At 36.7% G+C, this 27494-nt stretch overlaps 1 protein-coding gene across 2 annotated transcripts; it reads right to left on the bottom strand.

Annotated features, from left to right (window-relative positions):
• Positions 1-5856: 5856 nt before the first annotated feature.
• On the bottom strand, positions 5857-25922 carry LOC127410020 (coiled-coil domain-containing protein 190). 2 transcript variants are annotated; one of them, XM_051645001.1, is made up of 4 exons: positions 25665-25922; positions 19633-19812; positions 19423-19558; positions 5857-6804 (listed from the first exon to the last, which is right to left on the bottom strand). In XM_051645001.1, exons 2-4 carry the CDS (start codon positions 19808-19810, stop codon positions 6264-6266), a joined length of 855 nt encoding a protein of 284 aa, XP_051500961.1. In that variant the 5' UTR covers positions 19811-19812; positions 25665-25922; the 3' UTR covers positions 5857-6263. The 2 variants fall into 2 exon arrangements, with proteins under 2 accessions (XP_051500961.1, XP_051500963.1); XM_051645003.1 differs by lacking the exon at positions 25665-25922 and adding an exon at positions 20628-20728.
• Between the last annotated feature and the right edge of the window lie 1572 nt (positions 25923-27494).

Raw genomic sequence — 27494 nt, 5'->3', positions numbered from 1 at the left:
ATCATAACCACTATATGTTAGTGTGTTAAAAGAGATATGATCTATCCTTGGTTTCTCCTATGTCACATTGCATCTCTTACAAAATTTGACCATAGTTATACTAGCACATACCAGTAGTAGCTATGATATTTTATAGTATTAACTATGGGAGTTGTGTGATCTAAACGTGTTTAGGCTACTCTCATTCATAACAAATATGATCATTTGTTTATAGAAACTATCTAACTGGCAATGACCAAAAAAAAAAAAAAAAAAGATGTCCAAGATTATAAAAAGAAAAAAAAAAATCGTATTCAAACTAGGCCTGCATGTGGCATGTTCTTAGCAATGTAATTTTAGTTTTCACATTGGTTTCATCCAGTTTTGAGAGAAAAATAAATATTTAAGTCCTTTTTGCTATAAATTCTCTTCCCTGCTCAGTAGGTGGTGACATGCACAGAGAATGCGAATTGTCAAAATCAAATGAAAAAGAGTGTGAAATTTGTAGCAAAAAAGGACTTAAATATTGATCTGTTTCTCACCCACGTCTATCATATCACTTCTCAAGACATGGATTTCACCACTGGAGTCGTATGGATTACTTTTATGCTGCCTTTATGTGCTTTTTGGACCTTCAAAGTTCTGTCCACCATTCACTTGCATTGTGATGGACCTACAGAGCTGAGGTATTCTTCTAAAAATCTTTGTTTGTGTTCAGTAGAAGAAAGTAAGTCATACACATCTGGGATGGCATGAGGGTGAGTAAATGATGAGATAATTTTAATTTTTGGGTGAACTACACCCTTTCAACAACACTTATTGTGGTAAAGCCATTTTAATTTTCTTAAGGGAATTATGTAATTAACCCTTGTACTGTCTTTACATTTTTGACCTAATTTGTTGTTCCGGGTCAAAAATGTATTATGGATTAGATCTTTTTGTCAACTTGTTATGTTTCAGTTAGCACAGGTTTTGTATTTCTTTTTGGAACTTACTGACCGTACGCCTCATTGACCTGAGCTTATGCACCTCATTTTTGAGTGTAATGTATGTGTCTGCATTCAACAACGTTACACAAGTACAGGATGCCCTGTGTGTTATTCCATTTTTAAAACAGCATATTGCATTCGACATTGTGTGACTTGAAGAGGTAAGGGTTAAAGTAATTTCCTCATCCCCAATAATGGAACAATGCAATATTTGTTCATTAACCTACCTTGTCTAATGCTGCTTGTCTGCTCAATCTTGTCTTACTTGAATTAAGATCAATTTCCCTCTTGAGAGATGAATAAGGACAAAACCAACAGAGAATGTAAAACTGTTCATTTGTTTGTTAACATTGTGCAGTCTGCATATGGTCATTCTACTGTACAACTATCACACAAGTCATATCATGTAAGTTATAACTACCTACATAAACATCTGTACTTGTAATTGTGTATAACGGAGCATATCCTCATGGTTCTATACACATCTACAAACAACACAGAATGGCAGTGACAACTAGCTAGCCAGCACGCCCTCATCCACTTTTATTAATTTCTGGCTGCTAGCTGCAATTTAGCTACTTTCAGTCCAGGGCCTTTGAAGATCTGTGATTAGATGGACCAATCAGACATCTGCATTTTGTCACTTTTCTTTGTGCAAAGGGCAAAGTGGCACGTTTACCTATTATAATAAAATGTCAGGTGTTAAAACTACATAGAATTATACTCATTTCCAAGAATATACTGTAACGTCTGTTGATAGTTCTGCTTGGGGACTTGCTATTGGCTGTTGTGTTTACAGAATGATGTAGGTCTGTGTAGGTTTTGGGGACTGTTTGGGGTTTTTATTTACTAACATTTAAAAGTAATTGGGGTTATAGTTATGTTTTGAGCTCAGCTTAATGTTAAATATGTCGTTATATGTTATGAAAAGTGGTTATTTTTTTAGTTACCCTGGGTGAGATTAGTGTTGCTTTGAGACAGTTGTGATCCTGTGTGAAAAACTGATATTTTAAGTGCAGTTGTTCAGTGTTATCATTGGTGTTCGATAGTGGTTTAAGTATCATAATGCTAAACTCTGTAATTTTCTCCCCAGTAATACCCTTGCTATAATACGATTAATGCAAGTGCTAGAAGTACATATATTAAAACCAGTGGAGATTCATTGATGTGGGTCAGCAATGTATTATCAGTATAACATTAATGTATGTCCAGCACTCTTACAGTGTAATGGAGTTGCAATTGTAATGTCACCAAAATACATTATAAGTTCACATTGAGTCAAATCTGTGTATTTCAAAATATTTAATTCAAGGGTAGATATTTAAAATGTACTAAAGTGTACTTGAAATAGTTCCATTTTAGCACAACCAAGTATACTTAACATATCTTTATTTGCACCACAGCACTGCTTTCGGCAAACTAAAGTGCATTAAGTACAAAATTAGTTCTTCCAATTTAGCAGACATTAAGTATACCAATTTATAGCCTGCCAGTAACACTTTAGCACCCAAGAATAAAGTGTGCTTAAGTATATTATTTTTTCAATAGGGATATCACACTAGTGTGCTTTAATGTTTAAACAGGAAGTATGTTTTGAAACACTTTTATTTAGTAAATAATTGCACAAAGTCACACTTGTGGTGTTCCTGGTCAAAAATGACAGGCCTATTAAAATTGCTTATAAATCTCTCATTATGCTATATTATCACCAAATATTGGATTAGATCTTTTTGTCAACTTGTTTTCTTTCAATTAGGACAGGTTTTGTATTTCTTTTTGGAACTTATTGATCATAAGCCTCATTGACCTGAGCTTATGCACCTCGGTTTTTGAGTGAAAAATGCATTATTTATGGGTTATTTTGACTAAATTAAATATCATAAGAAAACACCTGTGCTATAAAAATTACACACTAGTTTGTTTTAATGTTTAACAGGGAAGTTTGTTTTGAAGCACTTTTATTTCAAAAAGCAGAAAGTCACACTAGTGGTGTTCCCGGTCAAAAATGGCTGGTCATTGAAAATGAATGGGGAACCAGGGCAAGTGGTCTACTGTTATGATCAAGGATTTGATCAAGAGCCTCATGCACAGAGAACTGCTTGGCCATTGTGCTGACACAAAGTGAACGATGAGCAAGGCCCTATGCGGTTTATATACCTTAGCTGTGGGAAATCTTCTGTATATTAGTAAACATTAGCCACATTTCCACTATTGGGCCAAATGAGGGTGTGCTAGTGTGTGCCAGGGCCAGTTGCATTCCCACTGTCACTTCCGGGGCTTCATTGTGCCTCTTCGGTGCTTTCTCAGGGCAACCGGCTGATGGCTTTTGGCCCGCCGATTACCCTTGGGCCAAACAAGGCCAACCGGGGATTGAGGCGGGTACAGTGTCAAAGGCAGAGTTTTGCTGAACTTTCCAGGTTGTGTATCCAGTGCGCAACGGTACAAGTTCAGGGAATAAATAAATAAAAAAATGCGGGCACAGTACAAATCCATCAAAATGCCCAATGGACAAAGCGGTGCCGAAAGAAATTACTTTCCATGGTTCGGTGAACTTTCATAGAGAGTGTGCCGGCATCGTCCCGCTGTTAGTGGAGAGACCACTCGGGACATCATGGCAGTTACAGTTATGATGTCCCGAGTGTATGTGTGCTAATGTTTACATTAGATATAAACTCGATATTCTAAAATCTAGATAACTAGATAACACGATTACTCAGCTTGAGCTTCCTTTTTGCTTGTGAATTGGGCAAGGTGTGTAACACTGGCCCCAGCTGGCCAGTTGATAGCCCTGGCTCGCACTGGACCAATAGTGGAAAAGTGGCTATTGATCTATTGGAGAGGGGTCATTGTGGGGCAAAGAAAGTTCAGTAGTATGTGTGTGTGTGTGTGAGTGTGTGTGTGTGTGTGTGTGTGTGTGTGTGTGTGTGTGTGTAATAATGTTGGATGGATGAATGGATGTTGGATGAACTTATAAAGTTCAGGGTAGGAAAAAAATCCCCTGTGAAAAAGAAAGCATGTAATACTCGAGAGTGTGAGTGTGTGTGTGTGTGAGAGAGAGAGGTTATGTTGGATGGATGTTGGATGCAGATCAGGATAGGATAAAGTTCATCTCTGTGGAAAAGAAAGCATGTAATACTCAGAGTTTGTGCGTGTACGTGTGCATATGTGTGTTCGTGTGTGTGCATGCGCGTGCATGTGTGTGCGCGTGCACAGGTCTGAGGTAGAGGTCTGCATTACTGCACTGCAGAACTCCCGCAGGGCCCGATTAGATTTTTTTGATTAGAGTTACTTCCATGAGATGCGTACGGGAGAGGGCAGTCAGAGAACAGCCTGAAAAATCCGATGTGGATCTCTTTTTTTATTTTATTAATTAATGAATGCAAAACAACAACAACAACAACAACAACAACAAAAACGATAGTAGTTTTATTTTCATAATGTATAATAAATGTGCACAGAGCTTGTGCATTAAATTATCCAATATTTAGAGATGGCAGGTAGTCAACGGGTCTTTAGAAGAATGGCAGAGCAAAGCGCACACTGTGTCATCAAAGAATGTGAAACTCGGACTAGAAAATGGTCAAATTTGTGTTAAGAAAACAACTTCAAGCAAGTCAAATTGGTGTCATTTTCACACGTCATCTGATAATAGCAATAACAAAATTGTCTATTTGTATGGCTTTTGGTCTATGTGGAAAACAAATGCGGGGTTGCAGGAACAGAAGCGGTCGGGAAGAAAATCACTGCAGGCAGAGAGCGGGTGAACATGGAGTACAATTCAGCGGGAGCGGGATAGAAACTTGCAGGTACGGGATGGAAAAACAGTCCCGCGCAGACCTCTAGTCTGAGGCCTTTATGTTTGCAAGCACACATGCACATATGTGCTCATCTAATGGATGAACATGCTCCTGAACACTCAATTTTTCTCTTATTTTTGATCTCCTTTCATTTTCAATGGCCAGTCATTTTTGACTGGGACCACCACAAGAGTGATTCTGTGCCATTTTGTACAAAATAAAAGCATTTCAAAACAAACTTCCTGGTTAAACATTAAAGCACACTAGTGCGATAAATAGTACAGAATGTTTTCATATATTAAGACTGCCAAAATTATCCACAAATAATGCTTTTTTCACTCAAAAATTAGGTGCATAAGCTCAGGTCAATGTGGCCTACGATCAATAAGTTCCAAACAGAAATACAAAACCTGTGCTAACTGAAAGATAACAAGTTGACAAAAAGATGCTGAAGAAAGAAAGTCATACACATCTGGAATGGCAGGAGGGTGAGTAAATGATGAGAGAAATTTCATTTTTGGGTGAACTATCCCTTTAATATGACAAAGAATAACGTTTAAATTATATGTAACATATCATATTATTAAACCACATATTTAAATGGTTAAATTAAAAATGTCTCTGTTCTGTTTTCTCCAGTTATCTCACAAGCTAACCGTTTAGCCTAATAGCTTAGCATATTTTCTTCTCTTCATTGTCATCATGTTTCTCCTCACTTTCGCCACCTAGTGATATGGCAGTATGATTGTATTCTATAAAACATTTAAGTTGTGGTATATTTAATAATTTTACAAACTGTTCACTTTTGTGGTCATCCTAATATTTCTCGCTTACTGTTTTATGAAACCTGAGGATTCGGACATACTGCTCCATATTTCATACTGTTTTTGGCATGCTATATAGTAGTTGCAAATCGCCAACTGTTGCAAGACCTTTTACCGGTTATTTGAAGGGGGCGTAACCTGTAGTGGGCGTGCCTTGTAGTAGTCTTGCTAAACGCAGACCGACCCTTCTCGAAAATCCTGATAAAATACACAAGTGAATAACTTTGAAGCTTTATTGGCAACATTTGGTTAATTACAGCACTGGTTCATGCACATAGCAGTATTTCCATAAATATTGTCAGGTGCTCGGGCTTAATGGATAGTTCCTTGTGTTTTAAAGACCTAAATAAATATAAATCGAAGTTTTGTGGCTTTTAGTCCATGTCTGTTAGCTGTGAGGCCATCTATATGCTAATGTACTCTTAAAAGTTGACAAAATAAACTTTCAGTAGATATTTTAAACATAATTTCTCTTCTGGGAAATGGACCAAAAATATCTTGTTCACAGAGGCGTATGCTAATTTTTATTCAATAAATGCTCTCTAGAATGATCATGTCCCTCACCCTAATACCACATGCAACTTGTGCAGCTTACTGTTTCAATAGGAAATACATAAACACAGGAAAGCCAGTTGAATTCATCATCCAATTCATGAGGTCAAGTTTTTTGTTTCTCACAGACTGGGTGTATCTCGGGAAAATATTTCTCGGATGGTGAGTACCTGCTCACACAGCGGTTGTCCTCTGTGTCTGATGTATCTTGCTTTACGTGCTTCAGCCAGGGCTTGAGGAAAGTTTGGTAACATGTGAACTGCTCTTAAATATCCATCAGGAGCTAACATCTCAGAGGGGAAAGAAACAGGAGAGGAGAGACACCTATTCCCATTTATCTCATTTTCTCTTTCATTATCTCTCTCTCTTTCCCTTAGTACTTTCCGCTCCTTTTTTTTTTCTCTGTCCTTAATTATCTCCCTTTCCTCTGTATGTCCCTCCCTCTCTCTGTCTCTCTGCATCTCCTGTTCTCCATTCCTCTCTCTCCTGTTGCATTCCTCTCTCTCTGCATTTGTGGTTGTAGTGGTTAGAGAGGTGACAGTCTGTCGTTTAATGTTCGGGAGGCAGAGTGTCTCTGTAGAGTGTTCTGCTCTGTTCTCCCCACTGCTGATAAACTCCTGAACACGAGCCTGTAGAGAAGATTCTGACTGGGGTTTCATGGACCTGGAGAGAGTGTGAAAGTCTTTATTCAGCACCAATCACAGCAGAGCAGCTAAAAAAAACCAAACAAACAAAAAAAACAGCCTCATGTTTAAGAGTGACCATTATGATGACATTAGCTATTTTCAAGGATGTGACCAAATATTCAAGATTGGGGGACCAAAAGTAAAAGGTTAAGAATAACTGAAAAACACATATCGATGACCACTATTGTATTCTAAATATTGGGGGGACATGTCCCCTCCAATTCTATGGTGGTTTCGACCATGGCTTTATTCCAAATCCTTGTTGGGTTGCCAACTTTTCACCACGCGAATATGGGATGGCGTCCGACCGAGTGGGTCCTGCTTGAGCATATTGGCACTGTTAAAGCCATCAGTCGATGTTATTTCATTTTCACTTTTCAGAATTCTTGGTTAATAGAGGAATTCCTGGTGAAGAACTAAACTACCCATGATCCTCAATGGAAATGATCCACCAATCAGAGAATCGTGTCCAAACAAGTGCTGCAAAGACCACCCACTTAAGGGATGCACTATGAATGACGCAATTAAGTTGGTCTCCTTACACTCTCAATCTGCTTATATATTTGTAAATATCTGAACATTTTGCAATAGAATGAAAATATATTGATTCTACACTTATAATCAACAACTTTGCAATGCTTCATGGGAATGCAATCCATGCCCTCAGGGAAGACGGTAAGTACACAGTGTTGTACCTTTGTCTTTTTGTCAGATTTTCAAATAGTTTTTTTTTGCTTCAAATAAAAGTCTGTAATGTTGTAATTCCCTTTGGAGCTGGATGGTTTGGTTCATATCTTAGAAATCTTTTATGAAGGATATTATGAAATGTCTATGGAAGAAATTAATGGGAAAATACTTCCGGAACCCAGGCGGCTGAAAAAATGGGTGGGCACTGTTTCACTCTATAGGTGTCTTACACGGAACATTGTCCTGATAATACAGGAAAGTTGGACACCTTACTACCTAGACAGCATTTTAAGGTGCACACCCAATGTGAAGACTTTTCCAAAAGGTAGGCAGCAAAATGTTGCATCACATGTATTAAGACAATTCCAGTATAGGCTACATTGCGTTAAGCGAAATGAGTTAAGAGACATGTTGACAACAAATATATTTATATTTCATTTAAAATGTTCAATAAGTAACAGTTCAATCAAAGTTCAATCTAATTCAATCCAAGTATTTGTGTGTTATGTATTGCTATGTTGTTGGAGTACCTTAGAAACATGCTAATGCCCAACTCTTTTGAAATCAGTTATGTGTTGCGTCTCTTGTGCACTTCACTTTAGTTGCACTATTTTGTGTGGCCCATGTGCTGGACGAATTTGCTGCCTGTATAGAGCAGTTCAAACCAGTAAATCGTGAGGTTCCAATTAAGTTAGGCTGTCTTAGCTAGGCCATGTCCACGATAGGTTTGGCCACTTTCCGCCATGCGAAATCGGGACACTTAAACAGTATGAGCACTTCAATACGGGATGTTCGAAGGTCCCCCTCGAGCATCTCACTGTCCACTGTCCCACTTGAGAACTTTGCTGCTTCAATATAAGATGCCTTCGATATGGGCAGTTTGGCCATCCATCTGAGCACTTAGTCATGGGATGTCTTCATTTCGGCCAAAATATAATTGTCCCAGGACAGTTGGCAAACCCAGTACATACTAACACATTTTTTGTTTGAAAACTCAATTTCCATTTCCTAACATCATTGTTTTTTCAAAGGATGTGGTACTAAAGAGCTTTTTTGAAAGGCCCCATTTTCGGTGGAGGGAAATGCAGTCGTTTACCTTGGCAAAATCAATGCATTTTCCAAAGTTCTGAAAACGTATTAGTGTGGACGTGGCCTTAGAAGGCAGCTGCCTATGTAGGCAGTAAACATCAAGGCAGCTCACTAGGTTTTAGAATAGATCTATTTTCTTATGCAGCATTTCCAATACATCGAGTCCTCGCTTGACCTCAGGACATTTTTAGACAATGTGTCAAGATAGATCCTCTTTTGCCATTACTGTCATCCATTTAGCCGCTTTTCTTTTATTGAGCGACTCTTTTATGAGTCCATCTAGACAAGTCCTGAGATTGCCTTTTACATAATGATGTATAGCTGTCAAACAAATCATTACATTGCTAATATGTCAGTGTAACATATTAGTTCCAAGAACTAGAGTTCATTAGAACTGAAGATATACAACACTGTTAGTCTCTTAAGAGAGTATGACTGCCATGCCATTAGGTCAAAAGTTTTTGTCAGCTGATATAGTGTTCAGACAGGCTCATTGGCTTTGTGGCACTCTTATGATCATGCAACAGTCCACTGGCCATACCCAACAAGCCATGATTGGAGCTGGCCATGGCCGGTTGAGACAGTGCTGAGGTAAATCTTACACACCTCCTCACCTCTTCAACCCACCACACTGGACAGCAGTTACAAGCGCCCAGACAGACACTGTAAATTTGATTCAAGTTTGCAAAGGGTGGTGTGTTGTAAAAGAAAGTGAGGTGTAAACTCAAGGGTTGAACAAGATCTTGCCATATTGCACTGTAAATGCTATATCTCCAATTAAAATCATTTGTTGACTTGACTTAAGCTTAATTTTTGCCATTCTTACTTGTTTTAGTCAATGAACCCTTACACCGTGACTGTAGAAACCCAAGTAAAAGAAATCCTGTATAAAACTGTTTAAAACTGTTAAAAAAATTTATCTCTACATAAATAGAGTTTTACAAAATAGCTAAAAAGTATTAGGGAGCATTAAGAGTGTTTAATGACTGATACAGCATCCAGTCATATTTTCCCTTACATACCATTTGCTATTAAATGATTATTTTATTTGATAATTTTGAGATAATCTTATTTAATTTAATCATAGATATGAGTAAAGTCAACTTGCAACTTAACTACACTTGTTAAGTTCACTCTTCGAAAAGACCACATTTGTTGCACTTGATGACACAAGTAGAAGCATGGAGAAAGACATGCAATTTCTAGTCATTTTTACTAGAGAAAAATAAGTATGTCTCTATGGGATCAAAATCCTGTCAAAAGTATTGCACGGCTGCAAAAATAATAAGTGTAAATCAAAAGTGCAGATAAAAAAATAATGTGCAAAAATAAATAATTAGCGCAGATCAAAAAATAACAAACATGAATCAAAAATATATAAACACATTTAAAATATGCTGCAAAAAAAAAAAAAAAAAAAAACAACACATTGGACAACACATTGTTTCCTAGAGCTGGTAGGAAATACTCAAAACAGACACAAGCAGCGTATCTATCAACCACAAATAATGTAATATCGAGCAGCAGCTGTCGGAGTCGCATTGGAGTGACATCACCTCCCCTCTTCAAATGATTGGCTAGAGGAGGAGCTGTCGATCAAGAACTAGTGGACCAATAGGGACGCAAAACGGCCCGTGATTTACATGAAACTCTACTCACAAGTTTTGGAAAACCAAGCGCAGAACTTGGAAACAAAAGCAAAGAAAAATACAGCATAAGCGTACAAAATAAAAAATTAAAATATGAGCAAAATTGTCAGAAAGCACAAATTGTTTTAATATAACCAAGTAAAACATGATTTTGTTTGCAATTCTGATGACTTTGCATTAATTTTTCTGTTGTTATTTTTTGCAGCTTATTTAAATGTTTATATATTTTTGATTCATGCTTATTTTTTTTTATCTGCACTAATTATTTTGATCTGCGCTTTTTATTTATTTTTGTCTCATTATTTTTTTATCTGCACTTATTATTTTTTGATTCACGCATATTATTTTGATACACGCTTATTATTTTTGGATCCGTGACCGCAATACTTTTGACGGGATTTTGATCCCATATGTCTCAAACTGGTTACTTTAAATATGAGTTCCTTAAAGTTTTTTGGCTTGAGAAAGCCAAAAAATTTAAAATGTAAGAATTAATAACTCGGTATGATCAGGTAAAAACTTGAGCAAAATAAGTATGTCTACTTAGATTTGTTGTTGCAAACAGTATGCATGCTATTTAAGTAAGGACAACCAATTAGATTTTACATTGTGTAGCAAAATGGAATGGCATGGGAGAGAAAGATGATTGGAGGGAGGACGACGAAAGAGAGGAAGATGACGGGAGATGAGAGAAAATAGCAGTGAGGAGAACACTGTCAGGAGGAAAGGCGAATGAGGAAAGGAACTGAAATGAAACATAAATATGAGAGATGTGTCTCTGTAGTGAGTGAGCAAGGAGGGAAGGAAAAGGGAGAAGGAGACAGTGGAAATAAAGTGCAGCTGGCGCTGGTTCGTTGCCCACAGGCTGTCTGCCTAAAAAACATAAAATAAAGAACCATCAGCCTCCCTTTAGGTTCACAAAGAGAGAGGAGGAGGCTGCAATGCATGTCACAGAAAGTACAGACTGTGCTCTAGTGCAGTGTTTCCCACAGCCTAATCAATAGAGCTCAAATACCCCTTCATTGACACCAAACCCAATGTGTGTTCCTTTTGACTTATTATACTGAATATCATTTAGCATTACACTTAATATTGAATAATTAATAAAAAGTGTCATCCACACAAGTTGACAAAACTTGAACTAGTTAATCACAATTAATGGCATGTTTCACTGAGAAACGCCCCCAAATTAAGGTAATTCAAAGACCTGAATTTCATCATGTAAGACAAAAGCATTACATATAATAATTTGTACCTGATGCCGAAATTGTAAGATAACGTACGACTTGGCTCGTACAAAAAGGTACAACTTTTATTCCCACAGAGACCAAATTTAACAAACAGAATTTAAAATCAATACAATACAGGCATCACGTTTTAGCTAGCCTCCTATCCAACACTTTATTTAAGTTTAGAGTTTGGGTAAGGGGTTAGACTTTATGGTTAGGTTTATGTTTGGATTAAGGGTTACATGGAGGAAAAATCATAATAACATTGTTCACTGGTTCATTTTATTTTTCTCTATGGAATTAAATGTCGTACATATTTGTATAAGCCAACTCACCATCTCGTACTATTATTAGATATGACTTCTCATGAGACTGGGTTCCATTAGACCTACAAAAGTGGCTTTTGAAGTCAATACATACACAGTGCGTATTTCTGCGCAACTGACCCTTTGCTAAGCCCCTCTTTAAAAGCATTTCTGACCAATCCTATCTTAGCAACTTGCAGCATGGTTTTTGGGTACCTCCCCCCCATCCCCTGATACCTACGCCCCTGACGGAAGTAATGTGTGTTTGAGAAGTTTTAAGCAGAATTTTATAGAAATTTACGAAAAATTTATAAACCGTTGTTTCTGTGTCACTTGTAATAGTGATACGAGGAGCCTAGAGAGGATACACACTGTGTTTTCTCTTAAAAAATATTTAAATAAATCTTGAGAAAAGCATTTTATGGATTTAACTGTGTGAGCCCTCATTCCCAAATGAACATGTATAACATCAGCAAAGACACTAACATTTGCTAATAACTTAACATTAATTTATTTATGTATTGATTCAGGTGTTAGTAAAGGCGATAGTAAAAATAGAGTCCACAGCATCATAGTGAGTTTGTTATGAGACATTATGAGAAGTTCTGTTCACTTACACTAATGTTATCAGGTGTGTAATTGCCATCAAATTACGCTTTTCTTTTTCAAAGTGGCTGTGATAATTGTTTGCCTCAGTTCTGATTCACAGTCTCCACAGTTTTCAATCAAATTACTGTGTAGCTCAGCGAGTATTGACGCTGACTACCACCCCTGGAGTCGCCAGTTTGAATGCAGGGTGTGCTGAGTGACTCCAGCCAGGTCTCCAAAGCAACCAAATTAGCCCGGTTGCTAGGGAGGGTAGAGTCACATGAGGTAACCTCCTCGTGGTCACGATTAGTGGTTCTCGTTCTCAATGGGGAGAACGCGGAGAGTAGCATGAGCCTCCAAATGCTGGGAGTCTCCGCGGTGTCATGCACAGCGAGCCACGTGACAAGATGCATGGATTTACGGTCTCAGAAGCAGAGACAACTGAGACTTGTCCTCTGCCACCAAATTGGGAGAAAAGGGGAACACCCCCCCCCCCCCACCAAAAAAACAATTTATTTTACAAAAAACTGTGGATAAATATGTTCTAGTGCACTTTGGAGAGACTGAATGGGAAAAATAATCACTTTCTTTCTTGTCATTTAGCAGATGCTTGTCATCCAAAGCAACCTTCAGTTTACTTATTGAAGGGACAGTTCCACTGGAGTAACCTGAGCGTTGTCTCTCTCAAGGGCACTTGAAAGCAGCTCTCATTAACAGCTCAGATCTTTAACCGTTAGTCTACCTCGTCCTTTCTCCTCTCTTTGGTTCACTGACTCTAGATCACATTTTCAATCTTACTGTCCCCTACTCCCTCACTCTCCATAATTTACATTCATTCATTAATCTCTTTAAATGTGTTGATCAAAGCTGACAGCAGACAATGGAACAAAACCGTATTAATAGATGAACATATCATTGTAGGGGGCTGAAACAAAATAAATATATTACTAAGTCATTTGTTTGTGTTTGTGGATGGATAGATATGTGTAGTGTGTGTGATTATCCCATTATCAGATTCACTGGGGCGGTTAACTGAGGAAATCCCCCAATCACAGATGCCCATCAATGCACACAGAGTGTAATCGGAAAGACACACACACAATCTGATACTGCTTTCATTCTTAAGGTCCCACTAATACCCACCGTATTTACATGCATACAGCACAGATGTGCACACATGACTTTTTGAATGCAAAGTGCTTCTATAAACAGTATCAAACATAGAATGGGTGGGTGGCATCTAGCTTCCTTTTTAAGATCATAACCTGGAAGGAGAGATCCTAACTGCCATGGATTCATTTTCTATATTCTGTTTGAAGTTGTGCTGTGTCAAGGGTGGAGTGGATTTAAAATTCTCTCATTCCTTATTGAAATCCATGGCAACCCCAGCCTAACGGCAGAGTGGGTTATATACATGCCACAGCTGAAACTGGGAAGTAGCCTACAGTAGGGAAAGACAGCGCTGAATAGTCATGTTATATAATGAGGCGCTAAAGAGGTTAATTTAATGTTAGCACATCAGACTTCCTTTGAACTCCCTCAGAATTATCAGGGGCCCCACTGGCAAATTAAATTTAAGGCAGAAGAATGTAGAGCTGTTTCATCAAGCTATAGGATTAATATCGAGGCATTTAAATTTTTTTGGAATTAAACACTCATACAAAAAGTAATGTTGACAGTACAATGGTTCAGTGATGGTATCAAATAGTAATACTATGGTCCTTTGATATGTATGACCATATTTGTACACTGTGGTATTTACATGCTACTCCAAGGTACTTCAAAGAATACCATCAGTATTACCAATGGTATTACCATCATGGTAGTGTCCAAAATAGTAAATGCTATTAACAAAATCCCATCTCCAAAAAAACATGGTAATACCATAGTACTGTTTTTGTAAGGGTACCTATTATTATCCAATTTCTTCCAGGTTTTTTCCATTATTCCAGTACATCCCTAAATGCCTGTGCCAATTTGTTTATGTCTTTATTTCTTCTTAAAGGAATAGTTCACCCAGTAATGAAAATTCTGTTATCATTAATTCCCCCTCATATTGTCCCAAACATGTATGCCTTTCTTTCATCTGTGAAAGCATTGGTGGTTCAGTTGTTGAATTCTCACCTGCCACACGGGAGACCTGGGTCCAATTCCTGGCCAATGCAAGTAAATATTACATTATATGTTCCTCTAGCTCAACTTGTAGACCATGGTGCTAGCAATACCAAGATCATGGGTTTGATTCCCAGAGAACACAAATGGTAAAATGTATACCTTGAATGCACTGTAAGTCGCTTTGGATAAAAAGTGTCTGCCAAATGTGTAAATGTCTGTGGAACACACAAAAAAAGATGTTTAGCAGAATGCTGCTATTTTGAGTACAATTAAAGTGAATCAGGATGGAGACTGCCGAGGTCCAAAAATGGCGGGAAAAAAACAACTTTAAACTGAAAATCACTGAAAATCTTAGGGTGCTTTCACACTTGGTTCAGTTGCTTTGACTGAACCTGAGTTCGGTATATTGAGATATATTTGGAGACAAGCAGGTGTGAAAAATGCATTATACCACAATAATTGTAATCAGGAGCCTGCAAAGATGTGAAATATATGTCATCGATAGCAGTTAACTTTGGCAATGAACCGTACCCCAGACCCCAGACATGAACCATACCCCAGACCACCATTTCACTGGTGCGGTTCCCGAGTGCGCACCCGAGTTCGGAAAACAGTGTTCACATCATCCAAACGAACCGAAATTTGACATCATTCGAACCCGGGTGCGCACCAAAAGTGCAAGTGTGAGTGCACCCTTAATGTCCTCTAATTACCTTTTTGGTTAAAAGTAGTGTAACACATTACATTTTAAATTATTTTATTCAGATTACAGTTACTGACTTTTAATTACATTTTTATTTTTTTCTCCCCAATTTGGAATGCCCAATTCCCAATGCGCTCTAGGTGCTCGTGGTGGCGTAGTGACTCGCCTCAATCCGGGTGGTGGAGGACGAATCTCAGTTTCCGTCAATCTGCGCATCTTATCACGTGGCTTGTTGAGCACGTTACCGCGGAGATATAACGCGTGTGGAGGCTCACGCTATTCTCCGCGGCATCCACACACAACTCACCACGCGCCCCACCGAGAGCGAGAACCACATTATAGCGACCACGAGGAGGTTACCCCATGTGACTCTACCCTCCCTAGCATCCGGGCCAATTTGGTTGCTTAGGAAGCCTGGCTGGAAATAAAAAAATAAAAAAATTACATTCCTTTTTAGTACAAACTCTTGAGTTACAAATATTTTTCTAAAATTATGTATGTGGAATTCATTTAACACTTAAATGCATACCTCGGGTCTTTAGTGACCCAGGACCTCATTCCACCCCATGAACCTCATCAATTTTTTGGAGTTGTGCCCAAACCTCTTTAGTATTCCTCAATGTATCTTTTATAAATAGTGTAAAAAAAAAAGGTAAAATAACAAAAAAAATTTTTTTTTATAATGGTTTAAGTACCAAAAATGTAAAGGGTCATTAGAAGAAGGGTATGAGGTATGTAAGAGTGTCTTTTTTTTTTTTCTCTTCCATGAATTATATTTTTCATATCAATATAATTTTACTATCACAGGATATCTATTTATTTGTTTATTAAATGAGAAATGAGTACTATATTCATACAAATAAATTCTATATCACATTGATTTTCTGTGCAACAATGTTGGATTATCAGTATCTCATATGTGTGTACACATTCATTTTACACGTTATTTCTTATTCAAGGTGGCGCTGATGTTTCAGTTATTGATTTTGATTTACATTTGACATTGCTAGCTGACGTAGAAACAACGTTGAAGTAACTATAGCAAGTGAAACACATGAACAGTATGATATGACTATTGTCATTTGGGTGTACTACTGAAATTATGTAACTTGTGCATCTATTTAGGCTCAAGATGTGCCTGAGAAAATATTTATGTGTAACTTATGTGTAGCTTATGTGTAGTTTATGTGTAGCTTATGTGTTATGTGTAGCTCAATATATTTTTGAGAGACGGTTGCATCTCTGTTAGTGAATCCTGTTCAAGATTTGTCCTAATTCGTTATCTCTTTGATAAATGAAAAAACAAACAAACAAACAAACAAACAAAAAAAAAACATAAAAATATATTTTATTCTACTATTTTCTAATTGTCTTGAAAATATTTAGAAAATTTGACACTATCTGGGCATTTTGTAGATCCATTTGTGATAGATATATATAAGTGCCGGGTCTCTATAGAATATGTAAGAGTGTTTGGTGAAATTCCCATGCACTGAAGCATTAAAACATGAATTATGTTATAATATTTACGTCTGTTTGCGTGCACCCTCTAATGAGTCATTCTATGGGAGAAACTCGTGGTGCTGAGTGTTTGACTTGCATATGACAATAAACAAGTTGAAAATATAGACATTATTTTGAATTCATAAAGTGAAAACAACAAAAACTTCTGTGAAAAGTGTTTTAGAAAGTACCTTAAAAGTAAAGTAATTAGTAATGTGATTACTTTTTTGATGTCGTAATCAGTAAACTAATCTTTTTACAATCTTAGAATAATTAGTTGATTACTCTGTAGTTGATTCGTTTTTTTTAAAGTAACTTACCCAACACTGCTCATTGTTGCTGCCGCACATTCAAACTTGTCACGTTGCAATCATTTACAACACATGCGAGAATCAATGGCATTGATCATCAATGGCTTCATTTACATGCAACCTAAATCCTTTAATAATCCGACTGATAGCTAAATCGGACTGATAAACCTTCATGCAAACACCTCAGTCGATCCGAATTAGCTCGATCCGAATGAATTTTCCATCTGATTGAAAATAATCTATTAAATAGCAGAATATTAGCCATGTAAACCATTAAATCTGATTATCAATTAGATTTAAAAAGACCATGTGCACATGCGCAGTGCAGTGAATAGTGCTTTTATAAATTCCAAATTGATTGGAAATTAAACGATACTTGCCGCAGGAACCTAATTTATACAAAGAAATGATAACACGCATTGTAAAGGGTATAGGGCAGAGGCGGACTGGCCACAGGGAGAACCGGGACATTTCCCGGTGGGGCGGCCGCGAAACGGTCCCGAACAGGGCCGAACGGATGAGCAACCCGCCCCCCACTCGTCCAACAACTTTTGGGCAACCCCCCACCCAGATCCAGTGCCGATTTCTCTTCCCAGTCCGCCCCTGGTATCGGGGGCTTGCACTGTACATTCTGCACAGCTCATATGTTCTTTCATGACATCTCATAAAAAAAGGAAACTCGTGTAATTCCAAAATTCCATTCTAAATCTGTAAACAGCTCTCTCCTGCAATCTTTATTTTGTACTCTCAGCAGAGATGCCTGATTATTAGAGGAGGAATGGGCATGAGGCTAATATGGTAAAGTCAGACAGAATGGTGGGACGCTGTGTCTAATTGTCTTCGTTTACTTGTTTGCCGAGTATAGCAAGTAACAAAGAAAGAAGCTTTTCCATCATATTTACAGATATGTCAACAAAGCAAAAATGGCAATACTGACTTTGGTGCAGTGCTCATGTCGGCTTTCTCCGGCTTTCTCTAATTGTTCAGAACACGACGACTGACACTCTTCGCATGCGGAGATATTTGTATCGGATCGCATAGTTGAATGTACATATAAACAGTATTGCAATTGAATTGAATTTATTCGGATTGATGAAAATGAGTACATTTAAACATACTCATTGACATCAAACCTGAAATGACACGTCTGCACGCGCCATATTTAAAACTGCACTACATAAGATTTTTTGGTTAAAAATGAACAAATTGCCATTATTGACTGAGTACATAAACAATCAGTGTTAAAAACAATGTCCTTACCTTACCCCAATTCACTACGGTAAGCCTTTAAAAATTATTTGTATTTTATATTTGTCAGATTTGGCACAAAATCGCTGGTTTATGTCCAGAAACACAGGAAAGCAGAATTGTCTCATGTTCCTCCGGCTGGAGAAACTACGTTCAGTTCAGTCAGTCACTTTCACACAATTCGGGACAGCATTGCAACAGTCTGGATGGATGTTTATCTGTTATCCGTTTGGTGAAGTTGTTTACCTGCTATAATGCTTGGAAATGTTGTCTGGTAGGACTGTTGAAGCTAATATTGCTTGTCATGCTTGTATGAAACGAACATAACTGATGTGTTAACTGATCGCGTTGTATCTACGTTGTTGGGTGAAGTTACTGTGACATGTTTACTAATATGTATGACTTCTGAATTTGACTTCTTGTTACTGTTATACTGCATATTTAAGTATATTATATTCATGTTTAATAAAGTATATTTTATCCCTATTGAATCCTTGTTTTGTTTTAGTTTACGGTGTTATTGTGTGCATTGCATAGACACTATTGTAGTATTATGGTTCACTTGTATTATCAACTGAGGCTGTACAATATAATATAAAAATAATAAAGTCTTCCATTGAACTGGTATCAGCCATATCACCATTTCACCACTTTAATTGATAAGTGTAATACAATACAAATTAATAGTAGATAAAACACTTGAAAAATCATATTAAAATATACTGATAGTGACTGAGGGGATTGAGTCCCTGTTCTCTATGTAAAAGCGCTTTAAGTGTAGTGTCAGAAAAGTGCTATAAGTGTCAAAATTTGTTCATTCAAAATATGTAAATAGGAGTGTTTTTTATCTTCATCAAAGCAAGTAATATTTCAGTTTTAAATGTTTCAATGTATAACATAATATCAACATGAAAATTCTCCAGTCATAATCACACAGGCAATGTATGGTCAAATCATGAGATTCATCTGCCAGAAGAGCAGTTCGGAAACACGACTCAAATTGCTTGCAGTTTTAAGCTTCAGCCACATATGTCGCTAAAGAGCACAAAGTGCGCAAGATTTTTTCAAGCTTTCGTACAGGTTTGAATCAACAGTACTTTAATGTATGAGTGAACTAAACAATGAGATGGACGATTGAAAAGTGTTTGCAATAGAACTCTTAATTTACTTGTGACTATCTGTCTCCCTCCCAGCCAGTGGGATGACTGGTAAAAGGGTCTTCTTGTGGGACACAGCAGGGTGATGAACATCATGGATGGAGGTTCTTAGCCCCAGACTCTGGAGTCCTCTTCTCCAAGGATTACCTGATATGGAACAGATACAGTTTAATCCAATAAATACTCAAACTTTTTAAAGAGAGATATAATTGATCACACACCTGTTTTGATGGAGATGAGATCTCTGTTTAGTCTTCGCTGTTCTCTGGTCAGTGTGTTGAGGTGGTAATGTTTAGCCTGGTCAAGTCTCTGCAGACCCTCTGCCAGTCTGGCCTCTGACCTCTTCTCTTCTCTTCTCTGAGCCTCACCGGGCCACGGTGACCAGTCATCACGATGCATGCCTGATGATAAACAATGGTATATGAGTAGTTCCCCTGAAATATTTTTGGAAAGTTGACATTTCCTGCCGTTTGACATGCTATACTCAATGTAAAAATATTTTAAACAGGATTTTGCTCATACTTTTATAACTATTTTGCATGCAGCTTTTATGACCTCATATTAATTTAGAGACTACATGGCACTGACATTCTCGAAAGCATTTTAATTGAACAAAAAACTGTTATAGATGACCTCAAAGCTACTAGACAGGGACTAAAAGCCAAAAAACCTTTTGTTTCATTTATATATTATATATTCATTTGCCACATTACAAGACCAATTAAAGTGAACTAGTCAGAGCAAAAAGGTGATTAAAAATGGCGAAAAACTTAAAAGACATGGTGACCAATCGCATGACCTGAGATATACACTTTTCCTTATACATTTGTATAAAACTTTACCTTAAATCTTGATGTTGATAAATAATAAATAAATAAAATCCATGGACACATTTTGCAACTACTGTACTACCCATACAGTATATATATTACACACACACACAAATATCAAACCAAAACTTGAGCAACAAATTAATAATACACACAGTGTTATTCTTATACTGTAAATAATCCAAAAGATAAACCAAGTGTGCACTTAGTATTTTTAACAACAGTTCTGGGGATAACACACACATTATACAGCTACATACTAATTCATTTGCACACATACTCAGTATAGTATATTCTCCCCATGGGCCCTCTGGGATATCAAGCTTAACAATGTTATTCATTCCATTGCTATGCACAACCATATTCAGCACATCCATCCTACTTACCGACAGAATATAATTATTCAAATGATCTCATTCATTCAAATCCCCATTTGCTCTTCAACAACTGGGTCGACCGAGGCGATTCCTAACGCTTAATAGTCAGTAACACTGTACTACAAATATCTGCCAAAAACAATGAGATCTAAAGCCTGACAATCCCACAGTTAATTATAGTGACAGCTGATGTGTTTAAAGGGACCCATGGATCTTCAAGATCATTGCAAAGGACATAGACTCACTCACTGCCTATAAAAAGCTACATTTACATTCATTTGGCAAATGCTTTTTTTCCAAAGCAAATAATATAGCATATACGTTACTCATTCAAGGTATAAATATACATGTTCCCTTGGAATTGAATTCATTACCTTGCTGTTCCTAGCACCATGCTCTACCATTTGAGCTACAGGAACAGCACCACATCTATAACTGTGGAACCTGAAAAGTAACTGATTTAAATAGCTCTTTATATGCATCAACTCTCTTAATGGTTATCGCACATCACACATATAGCGCTACTCATGTGAACATCAGACTTGACTACACTTAGCATGTTTAAGCTAACGATGATACTCTGTAAGCACAAAAAGACATATCACACACAAATAGTGAAATAGTACATTTTCAGCAAGATGCAACTATTTTTAGCTATATAATATCTGATTCCAGACTGTTGCGTTAGCATGTTGCTAAGCTAACAACCTGATAGCCTTTAAGCACATAGCGATATATCACACACAGATAGGGCAATAGTACATTTTCAACAAGATGCAACTGTTTTTAGCGATATAATGTCTGATTCCAGAATGTGGCGTTAGCATGTTGCTAAGCTAACGACTTGATATTCTTTAAGCACAAAAAGACATTTAAAACACAAACAGTGAAATAGTACATTTTTACCTAGATGCAGTTATTTTTAGCGATATAATGTCTGATTCCAGAGTGTGGCGTTAGCATGTTACTAAGCTAACGACTTGATACTCTTTAAGCACAAAAAGACATTTAACACACAAATAGTGAAATAGTACATTTTTACCTAGATGCAATTATTTTTAGCGATATATTGTCTGATTCCAGAGTGTGGCGTTAGCATGTTACAGCTAACAACTTGACAGTCTTTAAGCACATAAATATATATCACACACAAATAGTGAAATAGTACATTTTCAACTAGATGCAACTGTTTTTTAGCAATATAATGTCTGATTCCAGAATGTGGCATTAGCATGTTGATAAGCTACTAACTTGATAGCCTTTAAGCACATAAAGATATATCACACACAAATGTTGAAATAGTACATTTTCAACTAGATGCAACTGTTTTTTAGCAATATAATGTCTGATTCCAGAGTGTGGTGTTAGCAAATTGCTAAACTAACAAAATGGTATTCTATCAGCACAAAATGACATAGCACATCACACACAAATACTGGGTAATATTAAATTTTTTATTGAACAAACTCAGCTAACCACTTAAATGCTAGAGGAGAACAACAAACCTGTCATAGATTTCTCAGGCCTAGATTGTAATTAGTTTTCATATTATATTATATTATTATACTGCTTTTTTATTTGTTCTTGTGAGACATTTTCTTGGACATGTCCCTCATTCAAGGACACCCATTGACAGGGCTTCTGAGGAGATTTGAAAATTAATACAAATTTAGTCTGCAGTAGAACTGACATCTTTCTCTCATGACTAAAACACCCAATAATCTCATGACAGCTTTTTAAAGACATTTTTACAAGGTCAGAACACATTACCATTACCCCACATGCCTTTCCATCGAAAATGCCAAAGACTGAGATAGAGAGAGACAGAGAGAGAGAGAGAGAGAGAGAGAGAGAGAGAGAGACAGAGAGAGAGAAATACCACAGCAGGATATTGGATACAAGCTTTGATGAAGCACTTCCACTATAGTCTCCATCGGTCAAATGTGAGGAGGCTGCAGTCTGCCTGTTTAGGTCATTGTAAATAAGTAATGGGCTTGAATAAAGCAATATAGCAGCCCTGCTGATGAAACTTTAAATCTCTCTGTTCTGTCGGCACTATTAGCTCGTAATCGATTAAAAATAAACTACTGTGTCAGTTATTCTTTAATCATATGCTGTTGGCCTTGGTGAACACCACCTAGGTATAATGCAAGTTTCTGCACTTTAGTCACAGAAAAGTAAGAGGATTTTCAGATCAGTTAAAAGTGAAATGTGTAATTTTTTAGCAATTCAAATACTTTCCAGTTTAATGTGCAGAGACAACTATAAATCAGCTATTTTTGTTTGAGCCTCCAACATAGTAACATTGTCTCTAACAATGGTGTGAGTTTGGGGCAGGACATGTCTGATTTTCTGATCAATGCAAGACAATGCAATGCAATGCAAGAGTGTTCTGGGAACTATTTAAAACTATGATTATTTTTGCAGTTCAGTTTGTTGAAGCTACTGGTGCAGAAATTACACACTTAACCTTCAATGTTTTTTAAGTTAATTGCTGAACTTTGGTTTCAGTGTGTTAATTGAAATTTTATAATAGCTTTTAGAGCTAACTTTTTATGCTTGTTTTGATGGATAGAGGTTAAGCAACTAGTACTTTCTGGCTAAACTGTAGCTTTCTTTCATTAGATCTCTGACCTCAACGGTTTTGTGTCCCTCTTCCTCCCTCTGCTTCCTAACTGTACTTATTACCATGTCTCTGTGTTATTTACCTTAGACTAGCACATACATGCTTATGGCATCATGTACGATAGGGAAAAATAGCCTATGTTAATCATTAATTTCTCCTAAATTTGCTGTCAAACCTATACATCACATTAGAGTCAGTGATAAATGTTCTTTATTTTCATTCTGATCTTGTCAGAAAGCAGTTCAGACTTTCGTACAGTATACTTATGGCAGAGCTCGTTGTTCTGTTTTGTTCACATATGAGGGCAACATACTCTTGTATTAACACAAACAGATAAAATTAAGCATTTAATCACAAATAACCATTTCGCATGAAAAATTCCAACCGTAAATAATAAAGATATTATGAACGATTTTGAAACAAGCCATTTTATGGATGAATTTTAAATTCTATGTTTAGATAGCAACGCATATTATTCATCAGCTAACATAACACAGTGAAAAGCAATTAGTTTCAATCATTAATGGATACCATCAAGGACAGGAAAATCATTTAAATATGTCTTAATAAGTGATCATTATGAGCATGTGTAATCAAATCATTTACTGGTCAAGTTCGTTGGCACACAGCAATACAATGGGAAAAATTACCTTACCCCCCACGCACATCAAGAGCTTATTTGACAGGTTCCAGTTAAAAAAGCTTTTATGCGCACAGCTGAGAAAATGCTTTATGCACTCAATTATTGCAGGACAATGGTTGTTGAAGTGCTCTCATAATACATTCATTGTACTACCTTACATTCTATTTACATGTAACATGGTTCAAGTTTAAGCCAAAAAATGTAAAGTATATTCCTAACTACGAGTTATCATACTTTCACTGTATTTTTTTAATCGTAAATTATAATATATAGGCAGAGGCTATTTGCACTATTTGCACCATTATGGTGTTTAGTGTTCCCTTTGGATGGGACCTTTTCTTATTTATTTCTAGTTATATTTATCCCAGTTGGTGCAATTGTGTTTAAGAACACAATTTCTTGTGCTGTGATGTGTGGAGAAAATAGTCAGTTTAGTGGTTGACTTTATGTCTGCTCATGATGTATAAACAACATCTTATGATGCATTTGAAAGTACAAAAATAGTATCATTTTAAATGAACAATGAGGAAGAGATGTTTGCAAAGCTAAACTATCATATGGCTAGTTTTATTGCTAATTAACTTTTTATCATGAGTGGTCAATCAGGCCACAAGATATCAACACTCAGCATACAAATCTCAACGATGGTGACAATTAACAAACGCTGTAGATAAAAAAACAAAAAAAACAAAAAAAAAACCAGATGATCATTGTGATTCCATAACACAGCTCTTCTACATTACAGTAATTTATTGGTCCTGTTAACTGTGAAATCACAGTATACAGTTGTTTTTTAATTGTAATAAATTGTAGAAATACTACTGTAAAATATACTGTGAAAGTCATGCAACTAGTAGCCAGGAATATGCTGTAAACTCACACTAAAAATGTTTACAGTGCAGCCTGCATGGATTTCACAGTAAAATTCTGAATGCACTATAGCTTCTAGGAACGTGATGTCAGCAACGCAATGCATGTTGGGACTTTAGGACACGGAAGCTGTGGTGGATACTGTGTTGTATTGGAAATAGACGGTATAGTTTGTATTATACAGATAAAAATACGTTACAATGGTGAATGCTTGTTGTGTAATTAACTGCCATAATCGCACTCATGACCGGCGTGGAAACCATATTTCAAATGGAGTGCGATTGGTCTTCGTTCGGTCCAAAATAGTTTTTTTTTTTCTGTTTATTATCGCTGTGAACTAATATCTGATAACTGATGAGCGTGTCCTGAAACATGGCGGCAACTACCCAGAATGCAATGCGTAGGGGCGTGGTTTCCCAAGCTCTATTCTAAACTTTTTCATGTACCAGTGTCAGAAATTAACTTTTACATTAAGGGCATTATTTACCCCCTGGGTTCATGTTAAATACATCAATTTAATCGATACATTTATACATATTCTCAAGTTTGAGAATGTATTACCTCTTACCCTTAAAATGAAGTCAATATTCATTCATATTTTATGCCATAATATGTTTAGGACTATAACTATAATAGAATATTAGGAACTAAATCAGATGTAAGAAAAAAAAAAAGAAAAAGAAAAAAAAAAGAATTCATTACAAGGGCATTTTTTGCCCCAAGCCCCCCTAAATTTCTGAGCCTGCAGTGTACAGTTTAAAAAAAAATGGTCAGACAACCTAACCTAATGTTTTTAAGGTCAGATCAAGTAGAAATACTTAAGGTAACAACTACATTTACAGTAACCCGTTGGATTTGGAGCTCATAATGGCAAAGCTTCATCAATATAAATATAAAAGGAACTTACTGTAAAGTAAGATTCAGTCCAGTTTGATGTCAGTCTTGAAGAATTAAAAGTCTTCAAATAAAGAAACAAGATTCCTCCATACAAAGAAAAAACGTAATATAGAGAAACTCCTCTAATATGAATCAAAGAAACAATTCGTTTGACGATTCAAATCAAATAAACTCTTTTTCTTACCCAAATTAATTATAAAGACCTTAAACCTTAAGACACCGGGAGTGCAATGCAATATGTAAGAACCGACAAGCAGTATTTTCTCAGAGTCTTAAAATTCCTTAAAGAGCAAAAATGTGAGAACTCTCAAAATATGTTGTATAACCCTGCAAAAAAATCCCAAATAACATTTGATTTTAAGCTAAGACTGTGCGTGAGCCCCCAGGGCTGTTATGTGTGAATGTCTTCCCCTTGGTTTGTTATTGTCACCCAGTAGGTTACCATGGGTAACTAGGGCTTTTGACAAAATAATAAGACTGGTGACACTGACGAGCTCTCCTAGCTACAGGCATGCATTTATATTGGCAGCTTGTTGGGAAAAGACACTGATTTGGATGAAGTGGAAGGTAGAAGTTTAAAGAAAATGTAAATTCTTAGTAGCCTGTTTTGAACGTATACAACTATAGAGCAGATCTGATTCAGATCTTTTCTGTTGGCAAATTTGTAGGGTTAGTGACCTGGTATTTTTATAAATCACACTTGTTCTGAAATTACATTTCACACTTTAACAAAGTGCTGGTCTTATCTACCTTACAGTTAAGCAAACAAACGATGGGAAAGCTCTGATACTTAATGCAAACATTGATGTTGCCCTTGTATGCAGTCCTGTTAGTTCAATCTTTGTGGTTATCATTGTTTAAGGCTTGTTGAAACACATACCCAACCTGACACCTGATAGGGGCCGGTAGAGTTCCCTTTCTATGACTATTGATACTTAAAGGGAGATAATTATTAAGCGGATGCACTGAGATCAAGCCAAGAGCTTTGACTGTGGTTTGAAAGTACCAGAACACAATTTAGTAACAAAAGAAACAGGTCATGTACATGGTTCATCAGCATGTGTGTGCTGCATTCAGTGTCCCTTCACACTTTCATCATGTGATATCTAGAAATGCTGGTAACACTTTCATTGTCCATATTACATGTTACACATGACTAAAATTAAGTTGATTTTTAAATATTCAGTGGAACATATGAATGGTATTTTCCCATGCGAAAGTCTCCACTACAGTTGTAGGTGTTTTGGGTGACTGCTAAATGGTTTCTTTCTGGCGCAAGAAAAAATAAGCCAGATTGGGTCCCTCTTTCAATGTAAGATTATGGGATGTTTTCACCTTTTATTTTTTATCCTTTGCAAGGTGAAAATCATAAGTTTGTTTGCTTATGAAAGTAATTGCACACCTCTCTTAAACAAACCATATAATTTGATGAATCATTCATGTCCGAAGTACAATCAGTGCAGGAAGAATTTAATACTTAGGGTTAGAGGTTTGTTCAAATCCAAGGTATAGTTACATATTAAGGACATGTCATAACTATATAGCAGTACTTACACATGTAATTACACAATAGTAATGCACTATGTAAAGTTTGACTGAAATGTCTTCTATTTTACTTTGACTTTTATTTGGTCCTTTAAAAAACAAAAACAAAAACAAAAACAACAACAAAAATAACATTGCACTCTGGGATACCAGCACAAAAGTTACTGGTTAGCTGGTTAGCTCTGGGCATGGGAGTTCATGAACTAAAGTATTACTTGCGTCCCACTCCTGTTTAATTCAGGTTATTTTCTGCATAAATGACCACATTACCTTTGAACACACCAGGATCTTCCCA

Source organism: Myxocyprinus asiaticus, chromosome 19 (genome assembly GCF_019703515.2).
Source record: "Myxocyprinus asiaticus isolate MX2 ecotype Aquarium Trade chromosome 19, UBuf_Myxa_2, whole genome shotgun sequence".
NCBI lineage: Eukaryota > Metazoa > Chordata > Actinopteri > Cypriniformes > Catostomidae > Myxocyprinus > Myxocyprinus asiaticus.
Note: the sequence above shows the minus strand (reverse complement) of the source record. Positions and strands in the feature narration are given on the sequence as shown.

Coding starts and splice junctions, on each gene's coding strand:
- LOC127410020 (XM_051645001.1), bottom strand. CDS start 19,810: ATGCATCGTGATGACTGGTCACCGTGGCCCGGTGAGGCTCAGAGAAGA. Junction 19,559..19,632: donor TCTCATCTCCATCAAAACAG/GTGTGTGATCAA, acceptor GTTCCATATCAG/GTAATCCTTGGAGAAGAGGA. Junction 6,805..19,422: donor AGGGAGACAGATAGTCACAA/GTAAATTAAGAG, acceptor CACTCTCTCCAG/GTCCATGAAACCCCAGTCAG.